Source organism: Ciona robusta, chromosome 13 (genome assembly GCF_009617815.1).
Source record: "Ciona robusta chromosome 13, ASM961781v2".
NCBI lineage: Eukaryota > Metazoa > Chordata > Ascidiacea > Phlebobranchia > Cionidae > Ciona > Ciona robusta.
This window is the reverse complement of record NC_143247.1, coordinates 3,612,900-3,630,239: the sequence shown is the minus strand read 5'-3', so window position 1 is coordinate 3,630,239 and position 17,340 is coordinate 3,612,900. Positions and strand designations below refer to the sequence as shown.

Sequence of the window (17,340 nt, the reverse complement as noted above, 5' to 3'; positions counted from 1 at the left end):
CATATGAAACAGAACACCTGTGTTATAACAAAAGTCATTAACCCCATTTAGTAATTTTTATAAAAGCAAATGCACATGAATTTAATCTGACACAGTTAAATATAATAAAAGCAACAAAACGATAAAGTTCAAAGAAAAGAATTATGCGGTTATAACAAATTAAACACAACACTACTTTATAAGGAAGCACAAAATAATATATAGATATATTTGCAAACATATTTTTAAATTTTTAAAATCATCACAAAATGAAGGACTAGTTTAATTGTGATGTCATAATGAATGTAAATGGTATTGGCTATTTGGATCTTGAGAATATGACTCCAGTTTTTGTAGAAGCCATCTGAAAATAAAACTTTTGTAAAAAAATATATTCACCCACAAAGTAACATATATGGTAACTAGTAAGCTGGCACATGGTGTATAAACACCTGTGTTATAACGACTGTCCTTTTCCAGCCACGCAAGGATAAAGTAAGTTACATTCGTTAAAAAAATATGTTTGAATCCAACATTTTTATTAAGGTGTTAAAGTAAACAAAATAAAGTTGTTCTCTCTGATTAAACCCCGAACTATATCTCTGGTAAAATCCCGAAGTTGTATTTATAATATGCTTTGTTGTATGTTTGAATATGAACAGTGTTTTGATACATGAACGAAAACGGCTTAGGTTACACATACTGTCATTTATACTGTGTAATATTACACTTCAAATACATGTATATATGTAGTTTCAAACGTTTCAATTATACCTAGTTCGTAACAACACACAAACCTTGTCATTTCTTTTGTTTTTTCACCGACATTTTTGTTTTCAACTTGGGACAAAACTTCTCGACCATTTTCTTTCAGAAGCATTTTAATATAGCGGTCTGTATAATATTTCTATTATTGTAATAATACATTTCTATGTTAGTAAAGCACTTGCCATCTTGTCCACATAAATTACGGAACGCCCACACAGCCCAATGTACACAAACTGGTACTTCACTTTCAACAAGATTAAGTATGGGAATAAATGACCTGAAAATATCAATAAAAAAATAAGATAATAACATTTTACACCAAGATTAGGCCCAGCACCCCTGGTTCTCCAATCCTGGATCCCTGGTTTACCAATCCTGGCCTAGATTCAAACCCAGGATTCCTGGTTCTCCAACCCTGGCCTAAATTCGAACCCAGGATCCCTGGTTCTCCAACCCTGCCCTGGATTTGAACCCAAGACCCCTGGTTCTCCAACCCTGGACTAAATTCGAACCCAGGATCCCTGGTTCTCCAACCCTGCCCTGGATTTGAACCCAAGACCCTTAGTTCTCCAACACAATCAATACAAACCTATAATTAATATTCCTGTTAGAATCAATCTCCCACGAGTCAATTGCAGTTGTCATAATAGAAATAACATCTTCTTGTTTTGGTTGGTCGATCGTCCACAAACCTTCCGACATAAGATGGGACAAAGTTCCGCAAGCATTATATGCTATTTCTATGTTCGGACTTTCTTTTGAGATCAGCTCGCTAAAAACATAAAGATCTTATTAATATACATAAACATCCTATATAAAAAATTCTTTAATGAACAAATAATTATGTTACAAATATTTAGGAAAAAGTGTATTAACATTAAACTAATGGGATTAATTTATAGATATCATATTAACAATATAATAACCAAACTAAAAATGGAATTTTAGAACAAGGTTATATAATACATCAGTTTCAAGGGTATATATTGGGTCAGATTTATAGATATCATACTTGAAATAGGAGGTTATATAATACATCATTTCAAACAATAATTACCAGAACAATTGTATTAGAGTAGAATTAACAAGTAATGGTTGTATTTCTTTTACTTCAGCAATATTGCCCTGTGAATAAATAAGAGTAAATGTTACATCACAACTGTGTAAATGTGAGTAAACTATACTTAGGCGCCAATGTTTGTGTTGTGTTACTATACAAACTTACAACTTTATGGTAAACGAAATTGTGTTTGTATCTGACTGGAGACCTAACCTTATAGGGCGAATTATTTTATAACAGTACAAAAATAATCTTTTTACTGATATGAAAACGTAGTGTTTTTCAGACGTTTCTTTGCCATCCGGAAAGACTTCTTCTGGAAATGTTTGTTTTTATACCAGATGAGCCGTTGAAAGAATGTTTACATTATGCCTGGTACCAGAAGTAACAGAATACAGTACAAAAGTTGTGTATATCAATATATCAAACCACGTTAGCAGATGGAGTTTTGAATTTCACGTACTCAGGTAATAATTAAGCCAAGCTCAAATTTACTTTGTACACAGAGACATAAGAAATTTATTTACTCTCGAGCAATGGGGCAACGACAGTCCTTATAACATGGGTGTTCTAACATAGAAACAGCAACTTACCACCAGCCCCATTATACTTTTATGGAGTTCAGGTTCATCTGGAAACTTGGCAAAACAATCCTAAAAAAAACACTTTAAAATTTAATATTTTCAGATACATTTTTTTAACGTTTTATTTAAATTAAAACTAATTATTCTTAACATAAATTCACATACACAAATCTATGTATCAAAATTACTTTTATGTGATTCGAAATAGTTTATTGTCCTATATTAAAATGACACCCATAGGCACCGAGTATTTTAAAATGCAGGGGAGGCAGGAATAGTCAGACACACAACTGACTAGTAAAATATGTAAATTTTATTCATACACATAAATATTGCACAAAAAAAGAAAATTTCAGGGTAGGCGTGCCCACCTTACCACCCCGGGTTTGTTGCCTATATATCTATAATGACATTACAATACCTGTAAAAGTTGAAGCCCTCCTAAATTAATAAAGGTCCAACTATTCTCAGGAGTCTCATCTGTTACATTCCATAGGGTTCCCCATAATACTTCTAGTATTTCATCATGCTGTGATGTCATAATGTACAGTGTTACACCATTGTGATGCTTAAAGTGATACTAAAATTACAAAGTCTAATAGAGATTCTATAAGGGTCTTCAGTAAGGCACACCTGAGACCTGGGATGTAGGTATATTACCCCAAAACCCAGGGTGCTACCATCTAGACCCCACTGAGGCAGTTTATAGACACTCAATAATATAGATTTTATAAGGGTGAGGTCTTCAGTGAGGCACACTTGAGACCTGGGATGTAGGTCTATTACCCCAACACCCAGGGTGCTACCATCTAGACCCCACTGAGGCAGTTCATAGACACCTAATAATAGAGATTCTATTCTATAAGGGTGAGGTCTTCAGTAAGGCACATCTGAGACATGGGATGTAGGTCTATTACCCCAACACCCAGGGTACTACCATCTAGAGCCCACTGAGGCAGTTTATAGACACTCAATAATATAGATTCTACAAGGGTGAGGTCTTCAGTGAGGCACACTTGAGACATGGGATGTAGGTTTATTACCCCAACACCCAGGGTGCTACCATCTAGACCCCACTGAGGCAGTTTATAGACACTCAGTAATATAGATTCTATTCTACAAGGGTGAGGTCTTCAGTAAGGCACACTTGAGACCTGGGATGTAGGTCAATTATCCCAACACTTAGAGTCCTACCATACAGGCACTAGTTTCCCAATTAAATAAAGAAAAATAATGCCCCTTGTTATGTTACAAATTATTCCAAAACAATAACAAATGATTCAATGACATCACAATCACCATATTTGCCTCCAATCTCATTTGGATTATTTTCACAATGATTGGTACGAAGCCAACTTTGGATGCTTCACGTTTCATATCGAACTGTACTGAACATACTGTAGGTAGATTAGCATGAGTTACAATGGATTATAAGGGTGTAATGTATGTAAAGTAGTGGTTAATATGTGCTATACAAAGTGTTATAAAAGCAAGCATCGAAGCATGTATCTAACATGGATATCTTCTTGTACACTGTAATAAGTAACGCACACAAACTTAGTAGGCCGACTAAACGTGAAAAAAAAACGATTCAATTTTAATTGGCTGACTAAAAAAGCGTGGTAACTATTGGTTAGTTTAGTTGGTAGCCGAGAATATCTGTGGCTGTTCAAGTTATGGCATGGATTCTAATACACCAGACAATACACATAGAGCTTCAACCTAATTATAAGTTCATTAAATCTATAAATATGACTATTTACAGCCAGGGATCCCTACAATACACCAGATACACAAAGTGCTTTAACCCCAATCTTAAATTCATTAAATCTATAAACCTATAGAGTACCACCTATACAAATATAGTTAGTAAAAGCACCTAGAGCATTACAGAAATGTATGGCATGCCTTCCTATGTCGTCATCTTCATGGTATTTAAGTAAAGTGTTCAGAATTACTTTGGATATCTTCACAAATGCAAATATCTGGAAAATATAAACAACTTTAAGCCTGTGTATTGGTTGGAAGAGAAAAAATCTAAAAAAAGAAAAAAGGTAATGGTTACGCTTAACATGCAGTTACACTCATAGTTGTCAAACATAGGGAACCTCATTGATTAATGTGGTGAATGCAATATACTTTGGCTCTGCTTGTTTGTATAGACACCTAACAACAGGGTAAAATCTGGGGTGACATTGTTAGAATACAGTTACACACATAGTTGTCAAACACAGGAAACCTCATTGATTAATGTGGTGAATACAATATACTTTGGCTCTGCTTGTTTGTATAGACACCTAACAGCAGGGTAAAATCTGGGGTGACATTGTTAAAATACAATTACACTCATAGTTATCAAACATGGGGAACCTCATTGATTAATGTGTTGAATGCAATATACTTTGGCTCTGCTTGTTTGTATAGACACTTAACAGCAGGGTAAAATCTGATTTAGGTGTAAAGTTAGAGTTCTAAATACAATACAGTGTAAAGATATTCTGAATACATGATGTCACCCATGTTTCAAAAGTTGGGTGACATGCCACCCTAGAAACCCCTAATGTTACATCTACTGTTGCAGATATAATATTAATTAAACAACATTATCATACATTCATCATATATACAATTATAACATCACAATATACGCATCATAAACACAGTTATGACATCACAATACTTACCACATCACCGGGTATATCGAAGTGAAACAAACTAACAAGAGAATTACGAACAACGTATTTCATGTCCTGGCATGTTTCGATTGATATTATCAACTCCGTTATGATGTCACTGTAGTGTTGTTACATCATAAAACAAAGAATAGAATGTTATTTTAAAATATTAATTAGTATTGTTGGGAACATGTTAAGGCAAATAGTTGCTACATGCCCATATAAATGCATTACAATAACTTGTTTGGTACATAAACTACTTTTTTAATTCCTTTTTTTGCTTACTACCAAATGGGACGAGAAGCCAGAATAAAAAAGTGTCCCATCTTCCCCCACATTAATGTATGTTTAGATGTATACGGTTTGGTTTCTTACTTTTTCTGTTGTTTAGAGCACGTTGTATAATAGGTGCTTGAAAGATAAAACAGATTCGCTGTAACTTCTTCAATAATTGTTCGGTTTCTACGATGTGATTGCAGCACTTTTAACAATAACTGGGGAAATAAGATTGTAATATAATAAGTCAATGAGGGCAAAGGGTGTTCTGTTTCATACACCTTGTGTCTGCTTACAAGTTACCTCGTATGTAACTTATTTATCCTTGCATGGCAGTGCAATGACGGTCTTTATTACATGGGTGTTCTGTTTCATACACCTAGTGCCTGCTTACAATTTACCCCGTATGTAACTTATTTAGTCTTGCATGACGGAAAACGACAGTCATTTTTACATGGGTGTTCTGTTTCATTCAACTCGTGCCAGCTTACGAGTTACCATGTATTTAACTTATTTGTTTTGTTTCATACATCTCAAGCCAGCTTACAAGTTACTACGAATGTAACTTATTTATCCTCTTATGGCGGCAACGACATTCGTTATAACATGGGTGTTCTGTTCCATACACCTCCTCCCCACTTACTAGTTAGGGTGAGTAACTACTTATATTAAGTCCACACTAATGTTTATACTTACAGTTGTAAGGCGTTGTGGGCAAGACAAATTATGAACAGTTTGTAATTGCCGTGCTTGCCCGACAATGTACATGAGGGGAGTAGCACGATTCATGTAATAAGTTAGTGAAGCCAAAAGTTGAACTTCACCAGTATATCCAACAACCTGGGAGCGATATAAAGGTATTAAACTACTGGATTACGAACTGTATAAAGGGTACATGAAGTGTAAAGCTTATAACAATATTTTAATACATACAAAGTGTATACAGTTAACAGGAGTCTTCTATAACAAGTGCTAAAAACCCAAATTAATACACATTTTAACACTGGTTTATGGGAGTCGTGAGGATATAGTTTTATAATTCTTTGAATGTTCTTTGTTTACTAACAAATGGGATGAGAAAATAGAATCTTCCCCCAGCCTACTATACATTAGAAATGTATTTAAACAACTTACAGTATCAGCTAATGAATAAATATCCATGAGTTCACAGCCCTCACAATTATAGAGACCAAGGAACTCAAGTTTACGTGGCGGGGTGTCTTTTAGGTATCTATCGCCAGTTCTGTAGGGAATACATGGTTTTAAATGCACTTTGGTTAATACAAAGTAGTTTCAATGTAAAGTGAACCATTTTAAGCAAAATAGTTTGTTTTAAGCAAAGTAGTTATGTTCACACACTCCTAAAGTGAGGCATGCCATGGGTTTTGGGCCTGTGCTGGCCTAGGACCCTAGGTAGCAGCGCATCAGCTCTGGCTTAAATCACAGCCCCCCATGTCATACCACACTATTATTCCTCACACATGTAGAATACAAAACCCTGACATACATAATTACCTCACCCACATAAAACATATTATAGTAGGTGGAGGAAGACTTGAAACACTTAAGCACGTAATGTTATATAAGTCGTCAGGTCAGGATACGGTTTTATATAATGTCCAAAATATAAGTCTTCAGGATACGGTTTTATACTTTATTGAATGTTCTTTGTTTACTATCAAATGGCACCCACCCTACAACTCGCTCATAAACAAAGTATCAAGGTTTTATTTACTTACGTTTCTTTCACCCTACCATCCCTATAAAGATGATCACCAATCTTGGTTCCTCCCACATCAAGTGACACTAATGCGGGCAACTCTTCCATTATTTTATAAACTGTAGTTTCAGGTCGACGCTTGTTCTCCCCTCTCATAGGTGGGAGCATGCTTATGTCTAAGTGTCTGTGGTAACATAATAGTAATATATTATTAGTATGGCAGGTTATACTCTATATGGGTAAAGGTCCTGCAATTAAGTATCAGAGAACATGAGACTTAGGCCAGAGTTGGCCCATTACCCCAACATTATATATGCACATTCCATTCTATATGGGTGAGGTCCTACAGTGAGACATGCCATGTGACCTGGGGTTTGGGCCAGAGTTGGCACATTACCCCAATATTGTATATGCACATTCTATTCTATATGGATGAGGTCCTACAGTGAGACACGCCATGGGATCTGAGATTTAGGCCAGAGTTGGACCATTACCCTAACATTGAATATGCACATTCTATTCTATATGGATGAGGTCCTACAGTGAGATATGCCATGGGACCTGAGATTTAGGCCAGAGTTGGCCCATTACCCCAACATTGTAAATGTACATTCTATTCTATATGGGTGAGGTCCTACAGTGAGGCATGCTATGGGGGCTGGGATTTAGGCCAGAGTTGGTCCATTACCCTAACATTGTATTTGCACATTCTCGTTTAATTCTATGTGAATGACATAGGACTTCACCCCGGAGTTTGAATATAAGCGAAACATTTAGGTTCCAGGGTTCTAGAACTTGTTAGGAGCCACTGGGTTGCAGTAATGTTTGTGTCTTGCTCAAGTACACACAAGCAGTTATATCATTTTAAATTGCATAAATGTTGTTTTCTAATCTAATAGGTTTTTAAGACAAGACCGTTCAGGAAATTGAGATTTCAACTAAGTTGGTGTTAGATCAAGGTTTATGTCATACAATAACTCACCTTAGTTTTTTAAGTTGAAATATTGTGCTCAGGTCAGAACCAGTAAATAATGTGTTGCATAATACCAAGGAACATAATGTTTCTCTCATTGATTCTAACCTGGAGAAGGAAGGAAGTTGTTTTATTATAATAGTATTGATATGTGTGTGTCTGGTGTATAAGGTTTAGTTATACATCAAACATTAGGTGTATAGCTGTATAGGAAGACACCCATGTTACAATTTGACAGTGAGCATGAGGTGTATGAATACACCGTGTGTGTCTGGTGTATAAGATGACACCCATGTTATAACTTAACAGTGAACATGCAGTGTATGAATACACTATGTGTGTCGGGTGTATAAGAAGACACCCGTGTTATAACTTGACAGTGAGCATGAGGTGTATGAATACACCATGTGTGTCTGGTGTATAAGAAGACACCCATGTTATAACTTAACAGTGAACATGCAGTGTATGAATACACTATGTGTGTCGGGTGTATAAGAAGACACTCATGTTATAACTTGACAGTGAGCATGAGGTGTATGAATACACTATGTGTGTCTGGTGTATAAGAAGACACCCGTGTTATAACTCGACAGTGAGCTTGAGTTGTATAAATACACCATGTGTGTCGGGTGTATAAGAAGACACCCGTGTTATAACTCGACAGTGAGCATGAGGTGTATGAATACACCATGTGTGTCTGGTGTATAAGAAGACACCTATGTTATAACTCAAAAGTGAGCATGAGGTGTATGAATACACCATGTGTGTCTGGTGTATAAGAAGACACCCATGTTATAACTCGACAGTGAACAAAGGTGTATGAAATCCTGTGTGTAACACACAAGTCTAACCATCCTACCTATACTGCATAAGAAGTAGCGAACAACTATGTAGAAGAAGTTTCTCTTCATTCACTGTCTGTGGTGCTTCCAACTGCAAATATAAACAAGTTATTAATTCCTTCCTAGTTACCACCCACATATACTTACTTTATCCACAGTCTCCACATATCTTCTTAATACTCCCTGTACCGTTGCTGTTAGTTGCTTCCCTTGAACTGCATCTCCACTACCAGCTTTGTTAACCTTATGAAAGGTTTTTAATGGGCATACTTTAATATAATACTTATGCTAGAACACTTGGTATATTGGCCAGACTTGGTCCCGATAAGAAAAATAGAAGTCTGCCTTGTTATGCTAACTGTAGATTGGATAGCACAGGTTGTAGTGCCAACAAAACAAATAACAAAAACAACTATACATAGAATCTAACCATTTATAATTTTGGTGAACGTCAGAACAGGTAATAAGTTATTCTAAAAACAAACCTAAACCGCTGGTACTCTAGCACGGTTGTCTGAGACCTCACCCATACAGAATAAAACAGTCATGTGTCATGTCAAAAACATACGTTTTTTGCACCATTTTGTCTAAAAAAAGAACTTTACATAAGCCATGTTTTTTGCCCTATTTTCTCAAAACAAAGAACATATATATGTTTTTTGCCCCATTTTGTCAAAAAGAAGAACATATACATATGTTTTTTGGCCTATTTTCTCAAAACAAAGAACATTACATACGTGTTTTGCCCCATTTTGTCAAAAAGTAGAACACATAAACATCCTATATGTTTAAACCAGCACCCAACTAACCTCCAACAAATCTCTTATTTTTGACACCCTCCTTTTCAAATCAACATTATGACTCGCTCCCTTCTCGTAGAAGTTGGATAACTCCACTGCCACTAGGTGGGGTGGTGAGTCAGCGTTAACGAAGCACGAGTAAGCGGGAATTTCCCCATCACGGAACTTGAGGTGCTGTAAAAATAGAAATAATACAAATTTATGCGATGCAACCTTAAAAGCCAATCTCGCTTCTTTTTTTGCAAACTACAAAGTTTTAGCTAAAGAAACAATATAACATAACTTTATATAACAAAAAATACTAATTATGCTATTAAATATCGATTAGGTTTTGACACACAGTTAAAAAAACAAGTAGAACTATATGAAAACATTATCTCATAAGTTACTTTATCGAAAAGCGGATGCTTATACAGTATTTACCCTAAGTTTTGGGTGTGATTCCTTGCTTATACATATTGGCTCTATGATAGAACCTTCACAATACGTTATATTATCAAGGGTGAGTGAGTGTGTCTTCTCATGAAGTAACTGAAATGATAAATAATATAAAGTAAAATAAATATATAAACTGTTACTGCCATAATATAAAGTAACATAGATATATAAACTGTTGCGATTAAGCATATTATATAAGAGTAAGGCACTAAAGGTAATAAAGAATGCAACTGATTTATCCTCGCATGGCGGGGCAACGACAGTCATAAACTCGTTACTACATAAGTGTTCTGTTACATTAATACACCTCCAATCCTAGCTAAAAAAACTAAGGTCTCAAAGCTGCAAGACCTTACCCACATAAAATTGACATAAATTTAAGAATATTTTTAACAGGTTAATTTTTCTCAATCCCATTTTAGTTTGTCTACTAGAGATTAAATATAGGAAACATGTACATGTTGTAGAAAGCTGGACTCAGGGGTAACAGTGGAGTTGGAAATCTGGATGTTTTGGATATTCTGTAAAAACAACAATGGTTATACGAGGTGTGCGAAAAAAAACAACAAAAGCTTTAATTACTTTGTGAATGATATTTTTTTTATTATAGATGGCTGATAAATTTGACAACCCAATACTGACCACTAGGTTGGAGCAAATGCCTTAAGTGTCTTGACCAAGGACACCTACGCCCACAATGGTAGCATCGACGAGCTTTGAACCAATTACCTCCGGGTTAGAGGCATAGGCGCTAACAACTTTGCCACAGCGGCGGCCTTAATATTTGTATTAAGCCAGTCATTAAAACAAGCAATAGAGAACTTTGCCCTGCTAACATAAGGTATGTGCCCACATAGTTGCCAAATGAATACCTATACATGTCACAATGTCTGTGATGAAACAGTACAATAGTATAAGTTTACAATGTATTAATAACCAATTAATTTTAACATTTATATGTGAATGGTATTTGTATGAAGCCATAACAGTGATTAACACAAGCCACAGAGAACTTGCCCTGCTACCATAAGGATGTTGCCATTTGAATACATCACATTATAACAAGTATTGGTGTTAGTGACATGGGAATCAAATCTGGGGTGGCAGGGTGGGCAGGCATACCTTGAACATTTCTGCACTGCAATAATTGGTATTTCTGCACTGCAATAAATAAGGATGCTGCCATTTGAATACATCACATTATTACACCTAAGTATTGGTGTTAGTGACATGGGAAACAAATCTGGGGTGGCAGGGTGGGCAGGTATACCTTGAACATTTCTGCACTGCAATAATTGGTATTTCTGCACTGCAATAAATAAGGATGCTGCCATTTGAATACATCACATTATTACACCTAAGTATTGGTGTTAGTGACATAGGCATCAAATCTGGGGTGGCAGGGTGGGCAGGCATACCTTGAACATTTCTGCACTGCAATAATTGGTAAACAATGAAATCAAATTTGTTTTATATGAAAGCACGTCTAACTACCCCTGCCTCCCCTGCATTTTTAAAAGTTTGGTGCATGAGTATGACCACTGGCGCAAATAGGGGGGGGGTTTAGGGGGTCGAAACCCCCCCCTTTAAAAAAATGAAAAAAAAAAATTCATAATTTAAAAAAAAAAAAAAAAATTTAATAATTTTTTTTTTAATAATTTTTTTTTAATAATTTTTTTTTACTTCAAAATAATTGTTTAAAAATTAATTTAAAGTTTTTAATCTTAAATTCCCCTATTCTGAGCCGGGGTCGGCAGCGGTGGCTTTCCGAAAAAGCATGTGAAAATTTTTAGCCGGGGTCGGTATAAGGTGCTCAATCTCTCGTAAAAAACATTATATTTTAAGGTCTAATCGAATGACAACAGCTCGATGTTAAAACGAAATCAATTTTATTTGTCAGTTATCCAAACATTACAATAATAATTCAAGACGGCGAGCTTTCAGAGCCGCGAATTGAGTAATTAAATGTTCCGTGTCGACGATTACGTCACGATGCACCGTCATCAAGGCAATCCCGTTCAGACGATCTTGACGCATGGTGCAGCGTAGGTAGGTTTTTAACCTACGTAGCTGGGAAAAGGAACGTTCAGCACTGGCTGTGGTGACTGGGAGCGTGGCAACAATCTAATAAGGGAAAGTGTAATTCATTTGTGCTTATTTCGACTCACGTAATGCTTACTTTTAAAAGTTGGCGAATATTTGGGAAGAATTCCCCGTTACACGCCTGGAGAGCAGATTTGGCGTCAGATGGCAGTTCTTTTTTCTCTGCTGACCACTTCTGTCGCCAATAGCCCAGCTCTGACGTAATCGTTGCAGCGGCATTTTTTTCCAGGTCTTCTGAATATAGTTCAACCAAATTTATGAGCTGATTTTCATCTAAAAATAGAACATAAGGTTTTTGTTTTATAGCGCTATTGTAATTATATACCAAAAGAATCGGCGAGATATTTTGGTATGAGTGCGTAACAGTTTGCTGCACGTTGAAATGTTGGAGAAAATCGTTCTTCAATTTGGCTAATAACGTCTTCAATGAACGGTAAGAACGTAATGTTGTGCAAATGCTGCTGAACGGTAAGGTTTGGAGAAGTACCGCGTGGTAGAGTGCATATAATCGGGATGTTGAGGCTTTCAGCAATGCACTTTGCATCATGGAAAATTTTTTCAAAGACTTCTTCTGAGTTTCCCCTCATAATCTGCAATTTTTTAAGCGTTTGTTTCACCATGTTTGCGCACGATACCAGGTCAACTTCTTTGCCTTGTAGATTAACTGATAGTCGATAGGTCTCTTCGAATACCGCAGCGATGCATTTTGCATCGCTCAAAAACGTGAAATCACGTAAATGCAGTTTGACTTCTGTTGCACCCTTCGAAGTGGCTATTGTGTTCGACATCTCCAGGTCAACCACTGCATGAAGAATGTGAGGATATAGTTCCAAAAATATTTGAACCGCTTCGTGCCGCTCGACCCACCGCGTCTCACAAAGTTGCTTTAAAGCTCTGTGTTTGATTGAATGACCTTGAAGAGCCTCCATTGCGTTTTTCAAACACTGTTTCCGTTGAGGGCTGCCGTCAAAAAATTTGGCTGCATCTTGTATGATCGAAAGCGCTTTCTTTATCGTTCTCAGTTTACATGCGTGGTTTATTACAAGATTTAACACGTGCGAGTTGCAATGTGTGTAGAGGGCCTTTGGATATTTTTCTAATATGCGAGACTGGACGCCCCGATATTGACCCGACATATTAGCAGCGCCATCGTAGCCTTGCCCACGCATTAAGTCCAGGTTCAAGCCCCAACTACTTATGGTCGATAAGATGGTATCAGATAATGCTTTGCCTGTAAGCTCCATCACATCGACAAAACCCAGGAAGTCTTCTCGGATTTCAAGGCAATTTGGACGCACCTCGTGAACGTAGCGAACACAGATGGATAATTGCTCATGTAGTGATACATCGCTTGTTTCGTCCGCCAATACAGTATAATGGTTTGCGTTTTTTATATTTGCCACGATCTTCTTTCGCATTTCGTCCTCAAGGAGAGCTATTATCTCATTTTGAATGTACCAACTGATATAACGGGCTTTAGTTGGAGCTTCGTTAACAAATTCAAGGCAGTAGGAGTCACCAGAGGAAATACGGTAACGAAGCAAAGCTCGAAAATTGCCTTCGTTTATTGTCGTTTCAAAGTCTTCAGGGTTGTTGAGTGGTCCGCAGTCTCGATGGCCACGAAGGGGAATGTTTTGCCTGCAACATAATTTAATGGTATCTACGACACATTTCATAAAACGTCGATTTCTTGACACTTGTTGAGAGTGGGAAGAAGACATTTGATTGACCACGTTGCCGGAAGTAGATTCCCAGGTAGCAATAAAGTGTTCGGTACGAGTTTGCGCCAGTTTGTGATATTCTCTCTTGCTGTGTTCAGTTATGTATTCTCTTGCCTTTTTTAAGTTGGTCATTGGTGATGTTACGAAGCGGTTCAATAATGAACCTCCAGCAATTTCAGGTGCAAAGACCACGCAACTTTTGCAGAACGCCCCCTCCTTAAGGTGACTATATGTCAGCCATTTCCATTCATTTAACCAGTTGAGTTGAAAAGTCAAATCAACTGGTTTGCCTTTAACAATGCGTTGTTTCGTTGGAAATTTGTAGTGTTGTCCCGGCTTCCAACTGTTGTTTAGCAGGAGATATTTTGTTGTGTCGTCTAACGAGTTTCTGGAGTCCACGAACGTTCCTATGTCATTGTCAGGTTGCAGCATTGGACTTGGTTGTTTCTGCCTTGTAGCGGCAAGCTCTGCTGTGATGCTCGTTTCTGCACCAACATTTTTTTCTTGCGTTGTACTAAAAAATAAATTCAATCTTGCTTGTTTCTTTGGCTTGGGATTCATAGCGAACTCAATAGGCTTGTTTCTTTGAATCGGGATTCTTTGGGTTTGGATTCAGACAGTCTGACAGCATGGTATTTATACCTTTGGATTGTGACGTCACGAATATGGCGTGATAACGGCAAGTTGATATTGGGATTGGAAGATGCGCCTGGAATGACGCGTTCATGTGCAGTTGCACCTGGAATGACGATCCAGATGCACCTGGAATGACGTGTTCATGTGTAGTTGCACCTGGAATGACGATCCAGATGCACCTGGAATGACGTGTTCATGTGCAGTTGCACCTGGAATGACGTGTTCATGTGCAGTTGCACCTGGAATGACGATCCAGATGCACCTGGAATGACGTGTTCATGTGCAGTTGCACCTGGAATGACGATCCAGTGCATGCCAGCCTGGAGGGGCGTGATCGCCGCATGGTCAAAAGCGTTGATGGTCTAAATTTTCCATGATGCAAAGTGCATTGCTGAAAGCCTCAACATCCCGATTATATGCACTCTACCACGCGGTACTTCTCCAAACCTTACCGTTCAGTAGCATTTGCACAACATTACGTTCTTACCGTTCATTGAAGACGTTATTAGCCAAATTGAAGAACGATTTTCTCCAACATTTCAACGTGCAGCAAACTGTTACGCACTCATACCAAAATATCTCGCCGATTCTTTTGGTATGTAATTACAATAGCGCTATAAAACAAAAACCTTATGTTCTATTTTTAGATGAAAATCAGCTCATAAATTTGGTTGAACTATATTCAGAAGACCTGGAAAAAAATGCCGCTGCAACGATTACGTCAGAGCTGGGCTATTGGCGACAGAAGTGGTCAGCAGAGAAAAAAGAACTGCCATCTGACGCCAAATCTGCTCTCCAGGCGTGTAACGGGGAATTCTTCCCAAATATTCGCCAACTTTTAAAAGTAAGCATTACGTGAGTCGAAATAAGCACAAATGAATTACACTTTCCCTTATTAGATTGTTGCCACGCTCCCAGTCACCACAGCCAGTGCTGAACGTTCCTTTTCCCAGCTACGTAGGTGAAAAACCTACCTACGCTGCACCATGCGTCAGCAAGATTAGTTTTACCACGGCCTACTAGAGATATATCTCTCGTAGGCCGTGGTTTTACTATTGCTCTGAATATTTATCTATAACTGTTTCGCATGTGTAGCAATTGTGACGTTATCTCATACAATCGAATATCAAAAATTGAACTGCGGTCGTCTTTTTAACCATTTTTGCTACACACGGTGAGTAGATTTAACTCGATTATGACTTAATGATGTTTACTGAGATAAAGTTGGGTAGTATCACAAAAAATAACAAAGAACAAGGAACGTAATTCTAACGTGTTTTTTACATCCACGATGTAGCTAATAACGGACGCGTCAATGGACATTATGACGCAATTGACCGCATATAAATTGTTGTTACGTCGGAAAATAAGCTTCGCTGTCGTAACCCAATAACATGACAGCGTACGTGGTAATTTAAAAATTTAAATAAGTTTTTACAACGGGGGGGTTTTACAGTAAAAAGGGGGGGGTTGTAGCAAAAATTTTTTTGCGCCTTCGGCGCAAGTCAGAACCCCCCCCTTTCAACTCGTCTATTTGCGCCAGTGAGTATGACACATAGATATTTAGGGCAAGAATTGTACCTGTGTAGAGCATAGCCTTCCTAACACTTCAGAATTCAACTGTGTTTGTGCATTAAACTGGACATTGTTCAGACAGCATTTCTGTGTATTGGAGAAGCTCTGTAGTAACTCCACTATGTTAAGGGTCGTAGAATCAAAACTGCGAAAAAAACATATAACAAACATTGGTAAACTATGCAAAACCATAAAATACTTTACCCTCGAAATACGTTGGTTTCAGGACAGGGACCAGATACACAGTAACAATCTGATAGCTTTCTGTAAAATGGAATAACTGTTGTTAGAAAATACTTTGGTGATATTATGTATATGATATACAACCCACAGTAGTTTATTGAACAGTTGGTCTGCTACAAGGGCTGGGAGGTAAATTCCACATCGTATTTCTAGTGTTGATTCTTCTGTTATCTTTAATTGAACAATATGACATTACAATAACATTATGATATATATTAGCATTATTAACATACAATTAACATTACAACACACCTTTTACAGAAGTACTATACCTGTCATTGTCCAGTCACACCAGTAGGAAAAATAAGATACATTCATAACAAAACTATGGGATATATTTAGCTACTACTTTAAGCATTTTTACCTGTATTTGAAATAAACAACGCTCTTTATTTTCAACCAAAACTTTGACGCAAATATCTTCGAGCCTGGCTGGCTCATTAATGTACATTTGGTCATTTAAAGGAGGGTAGTTCAGCTGGCTTTCCATGTTTAGTGTGGTTGTATAACTTACATTGATAATTGCTACTTGTCCTGGAAAGAAAAGAGAAAAAAAGTGTTACCTCCAAAATTTACATTTAAATGCCATGGAATAAGGAGAATTAAAGAATATAGGAAATTGGCGTCGTGTTTTTTATTTTTTAACAAAAACACTTTGTAATTAAAATTAAGATTTGGGTGCTAGTGAAGAATCCCCCCACTTTTTTTGCCAGCCACTAACGTTTATAACGACTAACCCCTTTTAACAATCAAGTCCTAACCACCCACCTGTAATACTTTCCACCGGCCTATTCTGCCATAGAGGATTCTTTACCAGTGTCAATAACTCATCTATATTGGTAAAATATGACGATATATTGGTTGTTGTTCTGCTTTGATACCTGGTGTCGGCTAACCACTTTTTTTTAAATCGCATACGGGCGCTAGAGGTGCATGAGGCCACCATG

The 17,340-nt window shown here is 37.2% G+C and overlaps 2 protein-coding genes and 1 long non-coding RNA gene across 3 annotated transcripts; 1 reads left to right on the top strand and 2 right to left on the bottom strand.

Annotated features, from left to right (window-relative positions):
* Positions 1 to 42: 42 nt before the first annotated feature.
* LOC149725883 (protein zer-1 homolog) lies at positions 43 to 17,310 on the bottom strand. Its single transcript, XM_089891664.1, has 25 exons — positions 17,162 to 17,310; positions 16,758 to 16,927; positions 16,482 to 16,564; positions 16,355 to 16,414; positions 16,157 to 16,295; positions 10,574 to 10,636; positions 10,101 to 10,208; positions 9,687 to 9,851; positions 9,025 to 9,120; positions 8,895 to 8,968; positions 8,045 to 8,143; positions 7,082 to 7,246; positions 6,477 to 6,585; positions 6,039 to 6,182; positions 5,442 to 5,560; positions 5,076 to 5,184; positions 4,271 to 4,376; positions 3,691 to 3,788; positions 2,813 to 2,920; positions 2,401 to 2,460; positions 1,805 to 1,872; positions 1,337 to 1,519; positions 930 to 1,024; positions 777 to 873; positions 43 to 343 (listed from the first exon to the last, which is right to left on the bottom strand). The coding sequence occupies exons 1-25, from the start codon at positions 17,307 to 17,309 to the stop codon at positions 274 to 276; spliced, it is 2,736 nt and encodes a 911-aa protein (XP_089747790.1). The 5' UTR covers position 17,310; the 3' UTR covers positions 43 to 273.
* Positions 11,988 to 14,741, bottom strand: LOC149725885 (52 kDa repressor of the inhibitor of the protein kinase-like). Its single transcript, XM_089891667.1, has 3 exons — positions 12,544 to 14,741; positions 12,295 to 12,491; positions 11,988 to 12,239 (listed from the first exon to the last, which is right to left on the bottom strand). Exons 1-3 carry the CDS (start codon positions 14,498 to 14,500, stop codon positions 12,027 to 12,029), a joined length of 2,367 nt encoding a protein of 788 aa, XP_089747793.1. The 5' UTR covers positions 14,501 to 14,741; the 3' UTR covers positions 11,988 to 12,026.
* On the top strand, positions 15,038 to 15,617 carry LOC149725884 (uncharacterized). The gene is made up of 3 exons (XR_016386437.1): positions 15,038 to 15,170; positions 15,223 to 15,419; positions 15,475 to 15,617. It is a non-coding gene; the product is annotated as an uncharacterized LOC149725884 (long non-coding RNA).
* Positions 17,311 to 17,340: the final 30 nt, after the last annotated feature.

Excerpts from the sequence above, each read along its gene's own strand:
- LOC149725885 (XM_089891667.1), bottom strand. The coding sequence starts at position 14,500 with ATGAATCCCAAGCCAAAGAAACAAGCAAGATTGAATTTATTTTTTAGT. Across the intron at positions 12,492-12,543 it reads ATATCTCGCCGATTCTTTTG|ATGAAAATCAGCTCATAAAT; the intron begins GTATATAATTAC and ends TTCTATTTTTAG. Across the intron at positions 12,240-12,294 it reads ATATTCGCCAACTTTTAAAA|ATTGTTGCCACGCTCCCAGT; the intron begins GTAAGCATTACG and ends TTCCCTTATTAG.
- LOC149725883 (XM_089891664.1), bottom strand. The coding sequence starts at position 17,309 with ATGCGATTTAAAAAAAAGTGGTTAGCCGACACCAGGTATCAAAGCAGA. Across the intron at positions 6,183-6,476 it reads TTTATTCATTAGCTGATACT|GTTGTTGGATATACTGGTGA; the intron begins GTAAGTTGTTTA and ends TATCGCTCCCAG. Across the intron at positions 3,789-4,270 it reads ACATTTCTGTAATGCTCTAG|TATGTTCAGTACAGTTCGAT; the intron begins GTGCTTTTACTA and ends ATCTACCTACAG.